This window comes from Pseudorca crassidens, chromosome 2 (assembly GCF_039906515.1).
Source record: "Pseudorca crassidens isolate mPseCra1 chromosome 2, mPseCra1.hap1, whole genome shotgun sequence".
In the NCBI taxonomy this organism is placed as follows: Eukaryota; Metazoa; Chordata; class Mammalia; order Artiodactyla; family Delphinidae; genus Pseudorca; species Pseudorca crassidens.
Window position 1 is genome coordinate 391197 of NC_090297.1, and position 14805 is coordinate 406001.

The 14805-nt window shown below is 68.5% G+C and overlaps 1 protein-coding gene across 3 annotated transcripts; it reads right to left on the reverse strand.

Moving 5' to 3' along the window:
- Nucleotides 1–9336: 9336 nt before the first annotated feature.
- Nucleotides 9337–13603, reverse strand: C1QTNF12 (C1q and TNF related 12). Of its 3 annotated transcripts, none has more exons than XM_067711249.1 (8): nt 13123–13603; nt 11156–11272; nt 10991–11075; nt 10742–10893; nt 10299–10407; nt 9973–10091; nt 9660–9738; nt 9337–9528 (listed from the first exon to the last, which is right to left on the reverse strand). In XM_067711249.1, the coding sequence occupies exons 1-8, from the start codon at nt 13288–13290 to the stop codon at nt 9353–9355; spliced, it is 1005 nt and encodes a 334-aa protein (XP_067567350.1). In that variant the 5' UTR covers nt 13291–13603; the 3' UTR covers nt 9337–9352. The 3 variants fall into 3 exon arrangements, with proteins under 3 accessions (XP_067567350.1, XP_067567361.1, XP_067567367.1); XM_067711260.1 differs by having other exon boundaries at nt 9973–10063; nt 13123–13594; XM_067711266.1 differs by lacking the exon at nt 13123–13603 and adding an exon at nt 12410–12944.
- Nucleotides 13604–14805: the final 1202 nt, after the last annotated feature.

Sequence of the window (14805 nt, forward strand, 5' to 3'; positions counted from 1 at the left end):
GGGCAGAGCCGCTGGACCCTCAGATCCCTCCCGGGCACCGACGTCCAAGCCCCCCTGGTAAAAACTCTAAAATTCCAGGCGCCTGTCTTGGGGGTGGGGCACCGTGAGCTTTAGCGTTTAGTTGAACCACGTGAAAATGCCAGTATGCAACCAGTTTTGACCCACAGACGTGGGAATCTCATACTGTTCAACCCAAAACACTAAATTCCAACACATCACACACAGCCTGGGCTGACGGTGCCCGTCCACACTGTGGTTGAGGAGATGTCAGACAGCATGTTGGAGCTGAAGGCCAGGATCCCTTCCTAGAGGGACCCACAGCCACCCCATCTGTGGTCCTGGAGCCCGTGCATGGGCCACACGTGGGCGTCACGGAGCCCAGCCTGCCACCGGCCTGGAGGAGTCTGCCCTCCAGCCTCTGCCTCTCTGCTCCTGCCCTGTCCGCTTCGGCAGGTTCTCCTGGCCGGGCGGGTGCCAAGCCTTCACCCTCCCTGCCGGCTGGCACCATCCCCTGCATGCGGACCGGCCACGGCGCCCCCTCCCAGGCAGCCCTCCTGGTCTGCACCTCCCATGAAGTCCACGCCATCTGGGCATGGGTGCCCTGTGGACCAGGGGCCGAGCCCAGGCTGTCCCGGGTTCAGGAGGCAACAGGTCCTTAGGAGATGGGAAGTCGGACCACCAAACTGGCTTTTCTGGGGGAATTTAGGGTACAGGACACCTCAAGTGGTGAACAGCCCATGGGGACCCAAAACTCAAAGTTTAAGTTAAAAATACGATACGATATCACTAATTAATAAAATAGAGAAACGTGGGACCCAAGAACCTAGAGGACACAGTGCCTGCCAGGAAGGCCCAGGCACGGGGGGTGGTCTGTGGCACTGCACTGCTGGGGTCGCCACACGGCCACAGGTGGGCCCTCTCCAGACCTCCAAATCCTGGGTCCACCTGGTGTGGCTGAGTTAGCAGGACCAGTGACGCAGTGGAGGCCAGGGGTTCACCCAGGACACATGGCTGCCAGAAGAGACCCTAGAACAGAAAGGGGCTGAGGCTCCCCTCAAGTGAGCCCAGAGGTGTGCCTGCCCTTGGTGCTGGGGCTTCCCGGCCTCCGGACCCTACAGTGCAGGCTGGTGTGCAATTTGGAGCTGGGAAGAGATAGTGGCCCAGCTGTCCCCTTGTCCCTATGTGCTCAGCCAGCCCCTGACTCATCCCAGGGGGTGGTGGCGTCCTCCCTTCCCTGCCCACCCCCCAGTGTCGCTGTATATACCAGGTTTAGCCAGTAAGTTCTGGCCTCGGGAATGTCCTCCAGCCTCATGTGCACATGATAAAAATAGAAACATTCAGGGCTTCCCTAGTGGCGCAGTGGTTGAGGGTCCGCCTGCCGATGCAGGGGACATGGGTTCGTGCCCCGGTCCGGGAGGATCCCACATGGCCAGCGTACCAAAAAAAAAGAATAGAAACATTCAGATTCAAAGACCCCTGGTGTTTGAAGCGCCGTAACCCTGGGGGTTCTATGCCGAAAGCCCCTTGCTGGGTCTGGGAGGGAGACATGGGGAGGGGGAGATGCAGGAGCCCCCAAGATGCTGGCCCTACTTCATCACCTCCAAACCACCACCTCCAAACCAGCCACTGAGCAGTGGGGCTGCTGGGGGCCCGCGGGGAACCCCAGAGATGCCCAGCCTGGCAGTTGGGGCAGGAAGAGCCAGCAACGGGGCTTCCCGGGCAGCCCAGCGTGTAGGACTCCGTGCTGCCACTGCAGGGGCACGGGCTCCACCCCCGGACAGGGAAGTAAGACCCCACAAAACGTGCGGCACAGCCAAAAAGTAAACTAAATAGATGAGAGAGAGAGAGAGATAGAAGCCAGCAGGGCACCGGGGGCCCTGCAGCCGCTGCCCCCGTCACCTCCCCTCACTCAGGCTGCTCTCCGGGGCCCCTGGCTGCAGTCTCCTCTGCCCTCCACGCCAGGCTCACTCCTTCCCTGAGCCTCCACCAGCCCTTGCTCACGGCAACATCCCTTCCTTGTCCTCGGGGAGGCCCGTCCAGATCACCTGCCGACAGCTCCCCCGGCCTCGCGCTTCCCCCGGCCTTCACCTGTGTACCTGGCTGCCCCGGGGGTCTGTGCTGCCCCAGGAGTGAGACCGACCCGGGAAACAGGAGCCCCTTGCCTGCCGCCTGCTGGGCCCAACTGCTCGGAAGACGCCTCCCGGGAGGCAGAGCTGGCGCTGCTGGGTGCCCGGAAGCCATGGCTCAGGCTCAGCCAGCCCCGCGTCCTCCGGATGGGCCTGGGCGGCTGCCTCAGGATACGAAGTGCTGCTGCGTGTGGGTCCTCCTAGGACGTGGCCCCATCCCCTCGGACCTTCTCCGTCCACCCACCTGCCTGGGTGGGGCCCATATTTAGCTGTGGTCAAGGTTCTCAGGGGCCGGCTACGGGCTGTGCTGTGTCCCCCAGAAGACGTGTCAGGTCCCAGCCGCCAGGACCTGCAAGTGTGCCCTGATTGGGAAGTAGGGTCTTTGCAGGTGTAACTAAGGTGAGCACAGCAGGTGCAGCCCTACTGTAGTATCACTGTGTTCTCGTAGGAAGAGGAAGCAGAGACCCAGGAAGGAGGAGGCCCTGTGCCAACGGGCAGAGTCCGGAGCGATGCAGCTGCCAGCCCAGAAGTGCCCCGGTGGCCGGCCTGAGGCCCAGAGGAGACCGGCAGGGGTTCCACCCAGAGTCGCAGAGTCTGCTGAGCCCTGGATTTCAGCCGCAGGCCCCAGACTGTGGGAGACCCCGTTTCCCTGTGGACAAGCACAGCTCCGACGCCACCTGCCCAGTCCTCCCAACTCTGGGTGCTGGGCGGGCGCCTGCCGGGGCATTCCAGAGCCCTCAGCCACTGGCTGAGCCCAGCCTCCGCCACGTCCCAGGGCTCAGCACAGACCCTGCCACCTGGGGGCAGGCCCGCAGTGGCCGTGCCAGGATCCCCGCAGCCTGTGCCTCACCTGCCTGGCCCCACGTTCCCTCCATCCATCGGGCCCCCCGCGCCCCTGTGGACTGGGTCTCAGCCCCGTATCCGCAGGGTCTCACGGGGGCGGCCAGCCCTCTTCTCGGTCCCCCTGCCCCAGGCACCCTGTCCACATCGTGAGACCACTGACCCTTGCCATTCAGGGCCCCACGGAGCCCACAGCAGCTGCCGCAGACAGGCCTAAAGCAGGCCAGCTGCCCGGCCCCCAGCGGGGCCCCCCTCCGGAGCAACTTGAGAACCCCAAGGTCAAGGTCACATCCAGCCGTTCCTTGGTGCTTGCGCTCTGGTTCCAGGGGCTTGACGAAGGGCACGGGCTGTTCTTCCTTCTTATAAACACGCTCTGGGCTGAGCCGACATCTTTCTCCCACCATGAGTCCAGGGGGGCGGTGAAAGGCCGCCCCGCCCACCTGTCCAGGCCCCCAGGCCTGGGTCTCCCCTGTGGTCACCGTCCCCACAGCCTTGGGAGCTGGAAGAAGACCTCTCACCTGTCACCTGGCCTCTGCGGGCGCCCCCCAGGCCCCACCCCTCGTTTCCGCCCCCCCCAACCCCACCCCATCTGTGGATGGTGCTACTGGCTCCCCACCCCTCCCCAGCACGCCCCCCTTCAGACCTCACGGCCTCACACAGAGGCAGCACTGCCCACCACGGCCACACTGCGGCCAGGCGACCCCTCCGACGGCGCCGACCGCTTCAGGGATCCCCCAGAGCAAACGGCAACCGGCCACCCCACGCGTCCCCAGGGTCCCTCCTCGGCTGGGGGTCCCGGGGACCCACCCCACCCTTCCTCCCCAAGGACCCTGAGCCTCCCTTGCCACGGGGCCCTGGATGGGTGATGAGAGGAGAGCAGGAGGGGAGTGGAAGGCGGCCAGCCTCAGTCCTCTGCTCGGGCCACAGTGACCAGCAAGACCCTCAGTGTGACCTTGTGGACATCCCGCAGACCGTGGCTGCAGCACCGGCTCTGCCCAGGGCCCGGGTCTGGTGGGAGTCACAGGGGAGGCCAGTGGCCAACGGCCGAGTCTCCACTGATACCCCTCCCGGCTCCTGGAGCCCCAGAACAGGACGCGAGGAATGAGTGACATCAGGAAAGGTGAGCAGTTCCTGTGACGCTGGGGCAAGGCCTGACCCCACTCTGGATGTCAGCCTCAGTCGGCCGGGTCAGCAGACAGGGCAGAGGTACGGCCCCCGGCCCAAGCACCAGCAGGCACCCCGGGTCCAGCCAATGCCACCCGACTGATGAGGTCTGCCCAGGAGATGGAAGTGGGGGCCTGGGGGGAACCTAGGAGGTGGTAGGGTCACGGGTCTCTACAGAGGGGTTTCCACTGGAGCCTAGAGATGGCAGCTACCCGAGAGCACACCCCCCGCCCTGGGAAGGGGGCTCTGGTGGCCAGGTGGGCAGCTGGACCCTGGACCTTAGGAGGTCTGGGCAGTGGGGACAAGGGTGTTAGCAGGGGGCCGACTCTGACCTGGCCACTCAGCAGGACATCAAGGACCCTCCCACCATACAATGCCCTGGGCTCACAGCTGGTACCCCATGGCCACTGGCCCCAGGTCATGCCTGCTAGCCGGCCAGCAGGGTCCACCGGGCAGGGCCCAGCTGGCCACGGTGCTGGGTGACGCTCAGGGCTGGGGAGGAGCCAGGAGCCAGGGTGGCCATGGGGACCGGACAGAGGTTGACTCTGTCCTCTAAACACCGAACCTCCACGGCCCTGCCAGCGGGACAGGCGCCCAGGGAGGGCCCTCGTCCAGCTCCCACTTCCCACTAACCCAGGGCCTGACCCGGCCCAGTGACCCGAGAAGGAAAAACCCCAGCCCCGGCCCCTCCCTCCTTTGGCATCTGAGGGTCTCGGCGGCCCAGCCCCCGAGGGGGCCCGGCACCCCCGGCTACAGCCGCCCACCCCGTCCCGCGCAGAGTGCCGGGCGGATGGCCAGAGCCAGGCTCGAGCCCGGCCAGCAGTGCTGGGTCACCGTGTCCAGCCCTCTGACTGTGTTCCCAGACGGACCCCAGCCTGCGCCTCCGGCCCCAGAGGCGAGAGCGGGCAGCCTCCACAGTGAAGGCCAGGCCGATCCCGCGGCGGGGCCTGGTGCGGGCGGCAGGGCGGCAGGGCGGCGGGGCGGCGGGGCAGCAGCAGGGGTTGCTTCTGGAGACGCTTCGCTTCAGAGGCGGAGTTCTGCCCGTGATGCCCCTTCCTGTTCAGTCCCATTCTCACACGCCCGGGTCCCACCAGCCGCCCGGAGGGGCTGCGGGCACAGGTGGCCATCTCTCCTGGCCTGGCCACTGCCCCACTGCCCCAGGTGTGCGTGTGACGCCAGCTGTTGCAACACCAATGTCATCGCACCAGAGGAGCCCATGAGTCACTGCCCCACAGCAGGGCTGCACCCAAATCCTCCCGAACAAAGGCCCTTGGTCCCCAGGGCCCTGGCCCCCGCCAGGCCTGCCGGCGTGCACCACAAGACACTCCGGCAGACGCACCGAGGGGCAGGCGCGCTGATGGCGGCACACACAGGCACCGGTGTGGGAGTTGCCAATACCCAGGCGGGCTCCCCAGCCTGTGTCCACCCAGCTCCAGGGCTGGGCCGGGGGAGGCCCCAGGCTGCTGGAGGCGTCAGCTCCTGGGTGAGCTCAGGCACCCCGGGCCGGAGACCCAGCACCTCGATGACCTGGATCAGGGCCCCGAGGTCATGCAGGGCTTGGAGTGGCCTGAACACGGAGCCCAGAGGGCACGCTGGCCGAGCCCAGTGAGCGAGCGAGGGCCCCCCCCGGGTGCAGCCAGGTCCCAGGTCAGAGCGCTGAGTGCAGGCTGGAGGCCTCGGATGAGATAAGGCTCCCTGCTGCCCGCAAGGAGCTTCTGCGCCAGGACAGGGGCCGGGAGCCCCTCTCCCCTCCCCCATCACCCAGAGTCCCCGGCCGTCCGGTGAGTCCAGCTCCAGGCCCTGGGCAGTGGCCCTTCCCCGCCCAGCACCCATGGCCGTGCGGCCACCAGCCCAACTGCCCAGCACGAAAGCCCCCCTGGCTGGACCAGTGCCGAGGACCCTGAGCATGGCTGTTCCTGAGCTCAGGGACCGGCCAGCCAGGGTCTCCAGCCGCCGAGGCCTGGACACCTGCTCTGTATCCACTCCCGAGGGTCCTGGTGATTCGGCTCTGCCGAGAAAGCCCAGGCAGGCCGCAGGGCGGAGAGAGAGGGCACTCAGAGACCCCCACGCGGCATCCAGACACCAGGGACCATGGGAGGCTCCACCTGGACCACAGGGCAGGGCGGAGCTCCCAGAGTCACCACCGCAGCCACCACTGGGGCACGCGGGGTCAGCACGGCGGGCCCAGGTTCGTGCAGACCCAGGGAGAGGTGCACAGCCACACAGAGGACACGTCCACCCAGGTCCCAACGGGCCCCCTGCACTCCCCACACCCACACCCCCTCGGGCCGTTTTGGGTCCTTGGCCCAGGTCACAGGAGTCAGAGGGTCTGGGCTGGCTAAGGACAGGGGCCCCGGTGGGGAGAGGCAGCCCAAGGGGCCCTTGGAGCAGATCCCTGCGCCCAGCCCAGGCCTAGCCTGAGGGGACGAAGTCACACCGAGCTGGGCACCGGCCACAGGCGGCTGCAAAAGGCTGCAGCGGGCCGGCGTGTCCTGGCCACACCCTGAGGGCCTCCCCCTCCCCGGAGCCTCAGCCCAGGCCAGGTGGGCAGCCTGTCCTGCTGGCCTCACCCCTACCCTGTCCCATCCGCAGCCCACAGAGGGGACCAGGGGCCACCCCTGCCCCTGCCAGCTCCTGCGGGGCGGAGTGGGGGGAAGGGAGGGGGCTGGCAGCTGCGCCCGGACCTGAGAGAACTTCAGACTGCCCTGAGCCAGAGACCCACATTCTTGTCTGCACTGAAACTGGACAGCAGGCCGAGGGTGCTGACCTGGCTCTGGCCCAACTTGGACACACCTGCCCCCAGCACCCCAGGGCTGCCTCAGCCTCGGGGCCGGGAGGGGCAGTCAGCAGCAGCCCGGCTGTGGCCGGGGACCAGGGCTTGGGAAGCCAGGGCTGGAGTGCTCCCAGGAGGAAGCGTCCTCCCTCGCGGGAGCCCCCACCACAGCAAGTCCCCAGGCCCGGCTGCAGGCAGAAGGGTCAGCCAGAGGTTCTGGGAACTGAGCCTAGAAGGGCCAACGGGGTCAGCCCAGCACCTGCCGCTGCTTCAGAGCAGGGCTCGGAGTCAGGACTCAAGCTGAGGCCGCCAGCGCTGTGCTGGCCACCTCAAAGCCCAGCTCCAAACCCAGAGTCCAGGACAGGGAAAAGCCCGTCCCTAGGCCCCCAACCCGGAACCCCCGGTGAGCCCGAGGGGCAAGAGCTGCTACAACCCACCCCAGGAGCCCCTGCTCAGACTGGGTGGGTGTGACTGTAAGGGCCCAGGGCCCAGGGAGCTTAGCAAACACCCCAGTTTGGGTCCAGCTTCAGGAGATGACGGGGCCGAGAGAAAATGCTGCTGCTGGGTCCAGGGCGGGGCCTTTGGGGCCTCACCCTGCACTGGCCGCTTGTCCGCACTGGGAGCACAGCCTGCGTCTTTGAGGGCCACCCCAGCTCGTGCCCCTGGACCCGCCTATAGCAGCCACTGCCGCCCACCCCAGCCCCCCATGTCTTTGCTCCAGCTCTCCCAGCGCCAGGGCCCAGCTGGACATGGCACATTCCAAGGGAATTAGAGCTAAGTGGTTAATGACCTCCCATTAGGGGCAGAAACCGGGAGGAAGAAGAGACAGACGGGAAGCGTGGAGTCGGGCGCCGGGCGCGGGCCCTCCGGCCCTGGCCACCTGCCCGCAGAAGCCCTGGGCGGCCGGCTTGTCCGTCCTCTCCATCTCTCTTCTCCTCATCTCCTGTCTCCCGTCTGTCGCCCCAGCAGGGCCTGGCCCCAACCTCTGTCATCACAGCCCCTGGCAGGTCTGGGTGAGGTGAGACCTGCCCCCTCCCGGGCCGGGGGTAGGGTGGGGGGACCGGCCAGTGTTGAAGGACAGTCAGGAGAGCCCCGGGGGCGGCGGGGGGGTCTGGTCCCACCAGTCACCGCCTCAGTGAGCCCTGTACATGGGTGGGAACACAGACTGGTGCCTGCGGCCAAGCTGGGCTCCATACAGCAGTGTCAGGAGGCCTGGGCTCCTCGGCCCACACAGGACCTCGGTGCCGGGGGTGTGGGGGGCGGCCCGCAGCCTCCCCCGACCTCCCAACAGAGACCCCAGTGCGCCACTCACGCCTCCCCCTTGCAGGCGGCGGGAACATCCCTCTCAGAACAGGCCAGCGGCGCCATGAAGCCGAGAACCGCCCCCAGACCCGGGGCCCCTGATGCCACCCGGGGGAGCGGGGAGAGAGGTGGGGACGGGTCAGTGGCCACGCCCGCCGCTGCACGCACTGGTGCCCTCCCGGCACCAGTGCTTTCCTGCCTCATTACCCAGCGGGCTGCAGGGAGGGTCTGGCGGAGCGGCTGGTAACCCACCCCACTCCCCACGCCAACCCGAGCTGGCAGACGGACGCCCGAGCCCCTGCCCTTCCCTGCTCAGCCTTGGAGACGGGTCTCCGGGCCCCCCTGCGGCGGAGCTGATCCCCCACCCCCAAGCCCCAGTCATGGGCGGAGGGGCCAGGTGCGGCCGCCCACCCAGGGCCCAGGTGCCAACCAGCGATGGTATCTCGGCAGCTCTGTAAAGACCCGGACGTCCACAACCAATTTACATTCTTCCGTCTGAGCTAGAGTGGTGCGGGCAGGGGCCGAATCCACAGGACCCACAGGCAGGGCCTCAGCCGCCTGTCCAGGCCACTCTGACCCTGTCGCCGGGGGGGGCGGGGGGGGCAGCCGCCAAGGAGAAGGTGGTGAGAAGTAAGGTCCCTGGGGGAATGAGGGACGCTGAGGACACCCGGGCCGCGGGGACATCGTCCGCGTCTGGAGGGTGTGAGGCCAGCACACCTGTCTGCTCCCCACCAGCCCCACGGGGGGCCCCGCCTCGCCCTCTGCTCCCCGACACGCACTGTGCCACTCACCAGCCTCGAGGTCTCCCAGGCCCTGTGAGTGCCCACGGGCTGCTACCCTCTGAGGCTGGACCGGCCCTGGGCAGGCGGAGGGGTGGTCCCAGGCCATGGGCAGGGCCAAGCGGCGCCTGAACAGACACCTGTCCTTGTCATCGAGGTAAACGTGGCCCCTGGCAGGCACAGGGGCCGTGGGGGACGCACCCCAGCTGCCAGGGTGCTCGGCCGGAAGCTCCACCTCCAGGGCCAAGCCCGCGCCCGCACCCATGGGTGTCCTGAGGCCACTCCACGGCTGCTGCTGCCCCCGCCCTCCCCCACCCGTGCCCCTACAACGCCGCAGCGACCAGGCGACAGGAAGGGCTGGGGGCTCTTTATTGCTGTGACCCCAGGTTTACCGGAGGGCAGCGGGGTGAGGGTTGCGGCAGCTGCCCCGCGGCCCGTTGGCCCCTCACGTGCCCAGGAGCAGGCCGGAGAAGCTGGAGCTGCTCTGGACGGTGAGGGCTGCGCCGGAGCCATTGTCCACAAAGACGGAGGTGTACTGTCCCGCCTGCAGACACCCACAGTGGACGTTACCACCCACAGGGCCCGGCTGCCGGCCAGGCGACACCCGGCCCGGGCAGCTTGGAGGCCCAGGACTGCCCCCCGCCCCCGCACTGCCCCACCGACCCCCGGCCTCACCTGCAGCTGCAGCAGCCCCTGCACGTGCACCGTGAAGACCCTGCCGCCGCTCTCCAGGCCGGAGATGGCCTCCAGGGACCTGGACGCGGGGCCGCAGGGGTGAGGGCACAGTGGCCGTGGGGTGGGGTGGGGTGGGGTGGGGTGGGCCCCCCCGGGGTGGGCCCCCCGCCCCCCCGCTGGCGCCCAGAGACTCGCATGCTCCCGCCCCGGTGCTCACTGCAGTTCTCTGTGTTCAGGGAAGCCCCCCTCTGTGGGCAAGATGGTCCCCGTGCCCCTCAGGACGCCCCCACGACCCCCAGGAGGGCCCACTCACGTGTGGCGATGGCACAGGGACTCGATGCAGACCAGCACACGCACTGTGTCCCGGGCCCGCAGCCGGGCCCTGCCCTGCAGCTCCCTGGGGTCTGCGGAGACAGGCCAGGTCTGCAGCACCTTCAGGGAGGACGGAGCAGGGGGGGCAGGGGCTGGGGGGCTTCGGGGCACACTGCGGGTTGGGGAGGGTGGGCGTGAGGACCCGTCCAGCCCCCAAGGGAGTCAGGGTGCGAGCAGGAGACGCCTCTGCAATAGGACCCAGGCCTGGGGCACACCCGGAAGGCCAGCCCCCACGCCCCACATGCACCCTGGCCCGGCCCCGCTCACCCACGTGCAGGCTAGCAAAGAACTGGAAGATGGCGGTGACCGGGGCCGTGAACCGACCGGAGGCCAGGCTCAGGCCAGACCCCCGCAGGAAGGCGCCCTGGGCAGCGGGCTGAAAGGACAGCAGGGGGGTGCGGGCTACAGAGTCTGGACTCTCACCTTCCACACCCAGCCTGGCGGAGGCGCCTGAGACCAACAGCCCCCAGCCCAAAGAGGCCCCAGGTGGGCAAGGCAGAGGGCTGACCCGTGCATCTGCACCCACCCAGGCCTCTGGGCACAGATCGGGGCCCCAAGAACCTCCAGAGGGGAGGGTGTGCCTGCCCCTGACCACCCCGGACCCCACCGCGAGCCTCGGCGGGGCGTGCGTGGGCCCGGGGTCGCCCGGCCCTGCTGGGGCCTGAGCACCCACGGTGGAAGCCCCCAGGCTGCCCCCCACGCCCACTCACGGCCTGGAAGCCCTGCAGCTCCACCAGCGTCCTCTTGTCCACCAGCACCGGGCCCTTCAGCCGACAGTGGAAGGCCTCGGACACCAGCCACCTCCCCGCCCCCTCGGGCAGCGGGGGGCCCAGCGGCGCTGAGGACCGACGCTCGGTAGCCTCTGTGGGGACAGGGTGGAGGGGCGGCTCGGCTCAGCTTGGGGTACCCCCAGGGTGACCTCCTGAGCCTCGGGAGAAGAGTGGGCGGGGGGTGCCTACCCTTCAGCATCCCCTGAAACTCCCGGAGCACAGCCTCCTGGGTCACTTCCGCACCGGGGGGTCCTGGGGGGCCAGGGGGGCCTCGCTGTGGGGGAGCAGGAGAAAATGAGGATAGCTGTGGGACCCACAGCCATCCCCATCCTGGGCTTAGACCCCGGGGCTCACCGACTTCTTGTCCTGGCCTCGGCACCGTTTCTTTGAGGCCCCGTCATCGGGGCGCCGGACGAAGTTCAGCCATGTCATGTGGGCATCTGTGAACTCAGGCCCTGAGGCCTCAGGCAGCTGAAGGGTCAGAGGACAGGGCTAGAGTGCTGACCATCAGGCCCCACTGCCCCCTGGGCAGACACAAGGAAGATGGCAACGGGGCACCACAGGCCACCCCCAGGACTCAGGCCAGGGCCTGACGTCCAGGAGCCTCGGGTCTGCTGCTGTGTTGCAGCAACCGTTCCCAAGCAGACGGGCACACCCGTGTGCACACGGGGCCGGGCCCCACATGTCCTGACAGGGGCCCAGCCCCGGCTGAGAAAGGCAGTGGTGGGCAGGAGTGAGTTCTCCAGAGCCGTGTGAGGCTGGGGGCAGTGGGCAAGGTCCCACTCTGTGCTGGGCATCGGGTGTGCCAGCTGGCAGCCCAGGATCGGACCCTGCAAGCCCCCCTCCTACGCCCAGTTTCTGCAGCAGGGCAGCAGGAGAGGCAGGGGCACGCCCAGCCCCAACGTCAGAGAACGCGACAGCGTGCCAGGGGAGGGGCATGTGCCGGGAGCTCGGTCCCTCTCTGCGTCCAGGTCTGTGTGCCGGCCTCACACAGAGGTCCCTGAAGTGGCCAGGAGCGCAGCAGACTCTGGTGTGGCAGGAGAGAGCCACTGCCACGAGGCCAGTGGAGCCCTGGCTACTCCCGGAGAGCCGTCCAGGCAGGCACGAAGAGGGGTCCTGGCCAAGGTCTGGTCCAGCGGTCAGCCTCCAGCGCCAAACACGACGAAGGCCCAGGCTCCCAGGGCAGGCCTTTACCCTGGGGAGCTGGGAGGGGCCCGCCAGGGAAGGGAGAGGAGCCAGGAACTTCCGAACGTTCCGGGTCCTCACTTCTGCTGTCCGCCTGTTCCTCTGGCCGCCTCAGACCCGAGCCATGTTGGAGGACCCGGGGTGGGCAGGTGGGGGAGGAGCCCAGCCCCAGCAGGAAGAGCAGGGCTCCTGACGCCTGGGGAGGGCCGTCTTGTGGCAGGGGTGGCATGGCCAGGGACACCCCCCTATCTGCCCCCAGACTGCCCTGCCCTGGCTCTGGAGGGGCAGGCCGGGCAGGAACTGTCCCCAAGGACACCTCCCCCAGGAGCCTGGTTCAAGAGTTTGCGTGCCTCTGCCCCAGAACCTCCTGGCAGCCCACTCCCCTGGCAGCAGGGCCCGAGGCGGACTCTCTCCTCGGCCTACCCAGCTGGAAAACGGCGCCTCCGGCTCCAATGGGGCCGCGTGGGCCGAGAGCAGCCGGGGTGGCCGCCACGGAGACGCCCTCGGGAGGCGGGAGGCCAGGATCAAAGGCTCGAGGGCTGGCAGGGGGCCTGGCCCAGCAACTGCCGCTTCACTCCAGCGGCCACCAGGCCTGCGCTGCTGGGGTCAGCTCTAAGATCCCTTCGGGGAGCCCCAGCCCAAGAGGGTGGAACCCTAGGGCTGAGGCAGGTACAAGAAGCTCCTCTCAGAGGGCCGGGGGCCTCCCAGGCCTGGAGCACGTCCCATGCCAGAGGCCGTAAGGGGTGCTGGCTGCCCAGCAGCGCGTCAGGCAGAGGCTAGCCTTGGCCTCACCGGCGGCGGGAGTTGGGGCACCCCGGGTTGCAGCAGGGGCTCTGAACTGGCTGCCCAAAGCACCTCCCCAATTTGCAGTCACACCAAATGGCAGCAGGTTGCTCAGGGCATGATGGTCCCTGGGGCTTCAAAGGGTTCAATGTAGCCCACTGGGAAGCCCCTCCACGCCCCCACCCCTCCCCAGGCCCAGAGAGGGTCCTCGAGGCCCGCCCGATCCACACTGCTGTGGCTGCTGCCCAAAGCCCCCCCCCCCCACCCAGACGGGGAGGGGAGGCCTGGAGAGTCCAGCGGGCAGAGCCTGCAGCTGGGAGGAAGGCGCCCACGTGCGCCCAGACCCTGCATACCTTGGGGAAGCCCAGTAGCCCCTCGCTGCTGGACGTGGTGGCGTTGGGGGCTGCGGGGTGCTGGCCGGGCTTCCGTGGCCTCTTGGGCTCCCGCCGGGCCCTCACGCCCCCAAGGAGCGTGAGCTGTGGCCAGAGGAGGGCCGCGGCGGCCGCCCAGACCCAGCGCATGTTGGCTGCCGGGTCGGCTGCAGCGGCTCAGTGATGTGAGCCCAGGTGCCTGAAGGCACTCAGAGCCCCGGCGCGGGAGCACAGCCCCGAGGGCTGCCCGGCCACCACTGGTGCATGTCTGCGCGGGATGAGCCTGGCTAGCAAGGGAAGCGGGAGGACACACCCCTGTCCCCACAGGTTCCCTCGTGAGCAGTGCCCTTGCCGCCCGCGCTGCCGCCAAATAAACCCTCCCCTCCTCCCCAGAGCTGGCGGACTCCAAGGGGGAGGGCTCACGGGTGGCCCGGGGCGATGATGGGGGCGGAACCCACACTGCTGCCGCCCGAGGGGCGAGGCGGCCTCCACCCCGGCCCCTTCAGGGCGGGGCCCTGAAGCCACGGGCAGGACGCACTCCATCACAGCCCCTCAGCCGCCTCCTACGGCCTCTCTCCTCACCACCTCTCCCGGATCCTGACCCCTCTGGCTCCGCTGCAGGGCCCCCACCCTAGGGTCCTGGTGCTGCCACAGGCACTGGCCCCGCTCCCGGGAAGGGCAGGGTCTGGAAGCAGGACAGCCAACCCACCGGGCTCCCAGGCTGTCCCAGCCTTGGTGGCCTGGGGTGAGCGGGGCCAGCAGGGGAGACTGGCTGGCCTCGGAGGAAACGCATGGCACATGGCTGCCCAGACCCCTTCTGCCCCCCCCCCCCGGGGCCCAGGGCCCACCCTTACTGAGGGGCTGCCCTCAGCTCAGCCGGGCCCCTCGGGCTCTCCAGTCCCCAGGACTGTCCCCCCAGCAGCTGTGCACAGCCAGACGAGCCAGCAGCAGAGGAGAGCAAGTGACAGTGGGCGGGTCCCCGGGGGAGCTGGGGCCCTTCCTCACCTCTGGGCTGCAAGCAGCAAGACGGCTGTAGCCAGGGGGCACCCACAGGCTCCAGTGGAGGCCCGGGTGGAGGCTCGATGCTTAAGGCAGGACCCCCACGTCCAGCCACCCCTCGGCTGGTGCAGCCTGGGGCTACGGGCCGTCAGAGCTGTGGCTGGCCGTCAAGGACCTGCTGCCTGCAGCCCAGCCTTGAGGAAGGTGGCACGGCTCACTACCCTGGAGGGCAGCACAGGAGACCCTCATGACACCCCCCCCCCCCCGCAACTGGCAGACTCCAGCAGGAACAACGGGGAAGGAGACCCCGGCCCCAGGCCATGTCCACAGTCGGCAGCTACAGGCAGACCCGCCCCAGACACAAGCTGGGGGGGACAACGTGAGGAGCATCTGCCCGAGGACACCTGGCCCCTCCCTCCTGGCTCAGGTGGAGGTGGTCACCTCCCAGGACGGCAGCGGCCAGCCCCAGTGACTCCTGAACTCACTGTGGGGGTCGAGTGTCCGGCTGCTGAGCCCAGGTCTCGAGGAGGTCATGGTACAGAAGCCTCCGCTGCGCCATCCCCGCTGGGACCCTCCACGTGACCTGCGGCCAACAGCCAGCCAGGGGGCTGCCAGACAGACCCCTCCTGTCCCAGGCTGGGCACCTGTGTCCCGCTGGCCTGGGCC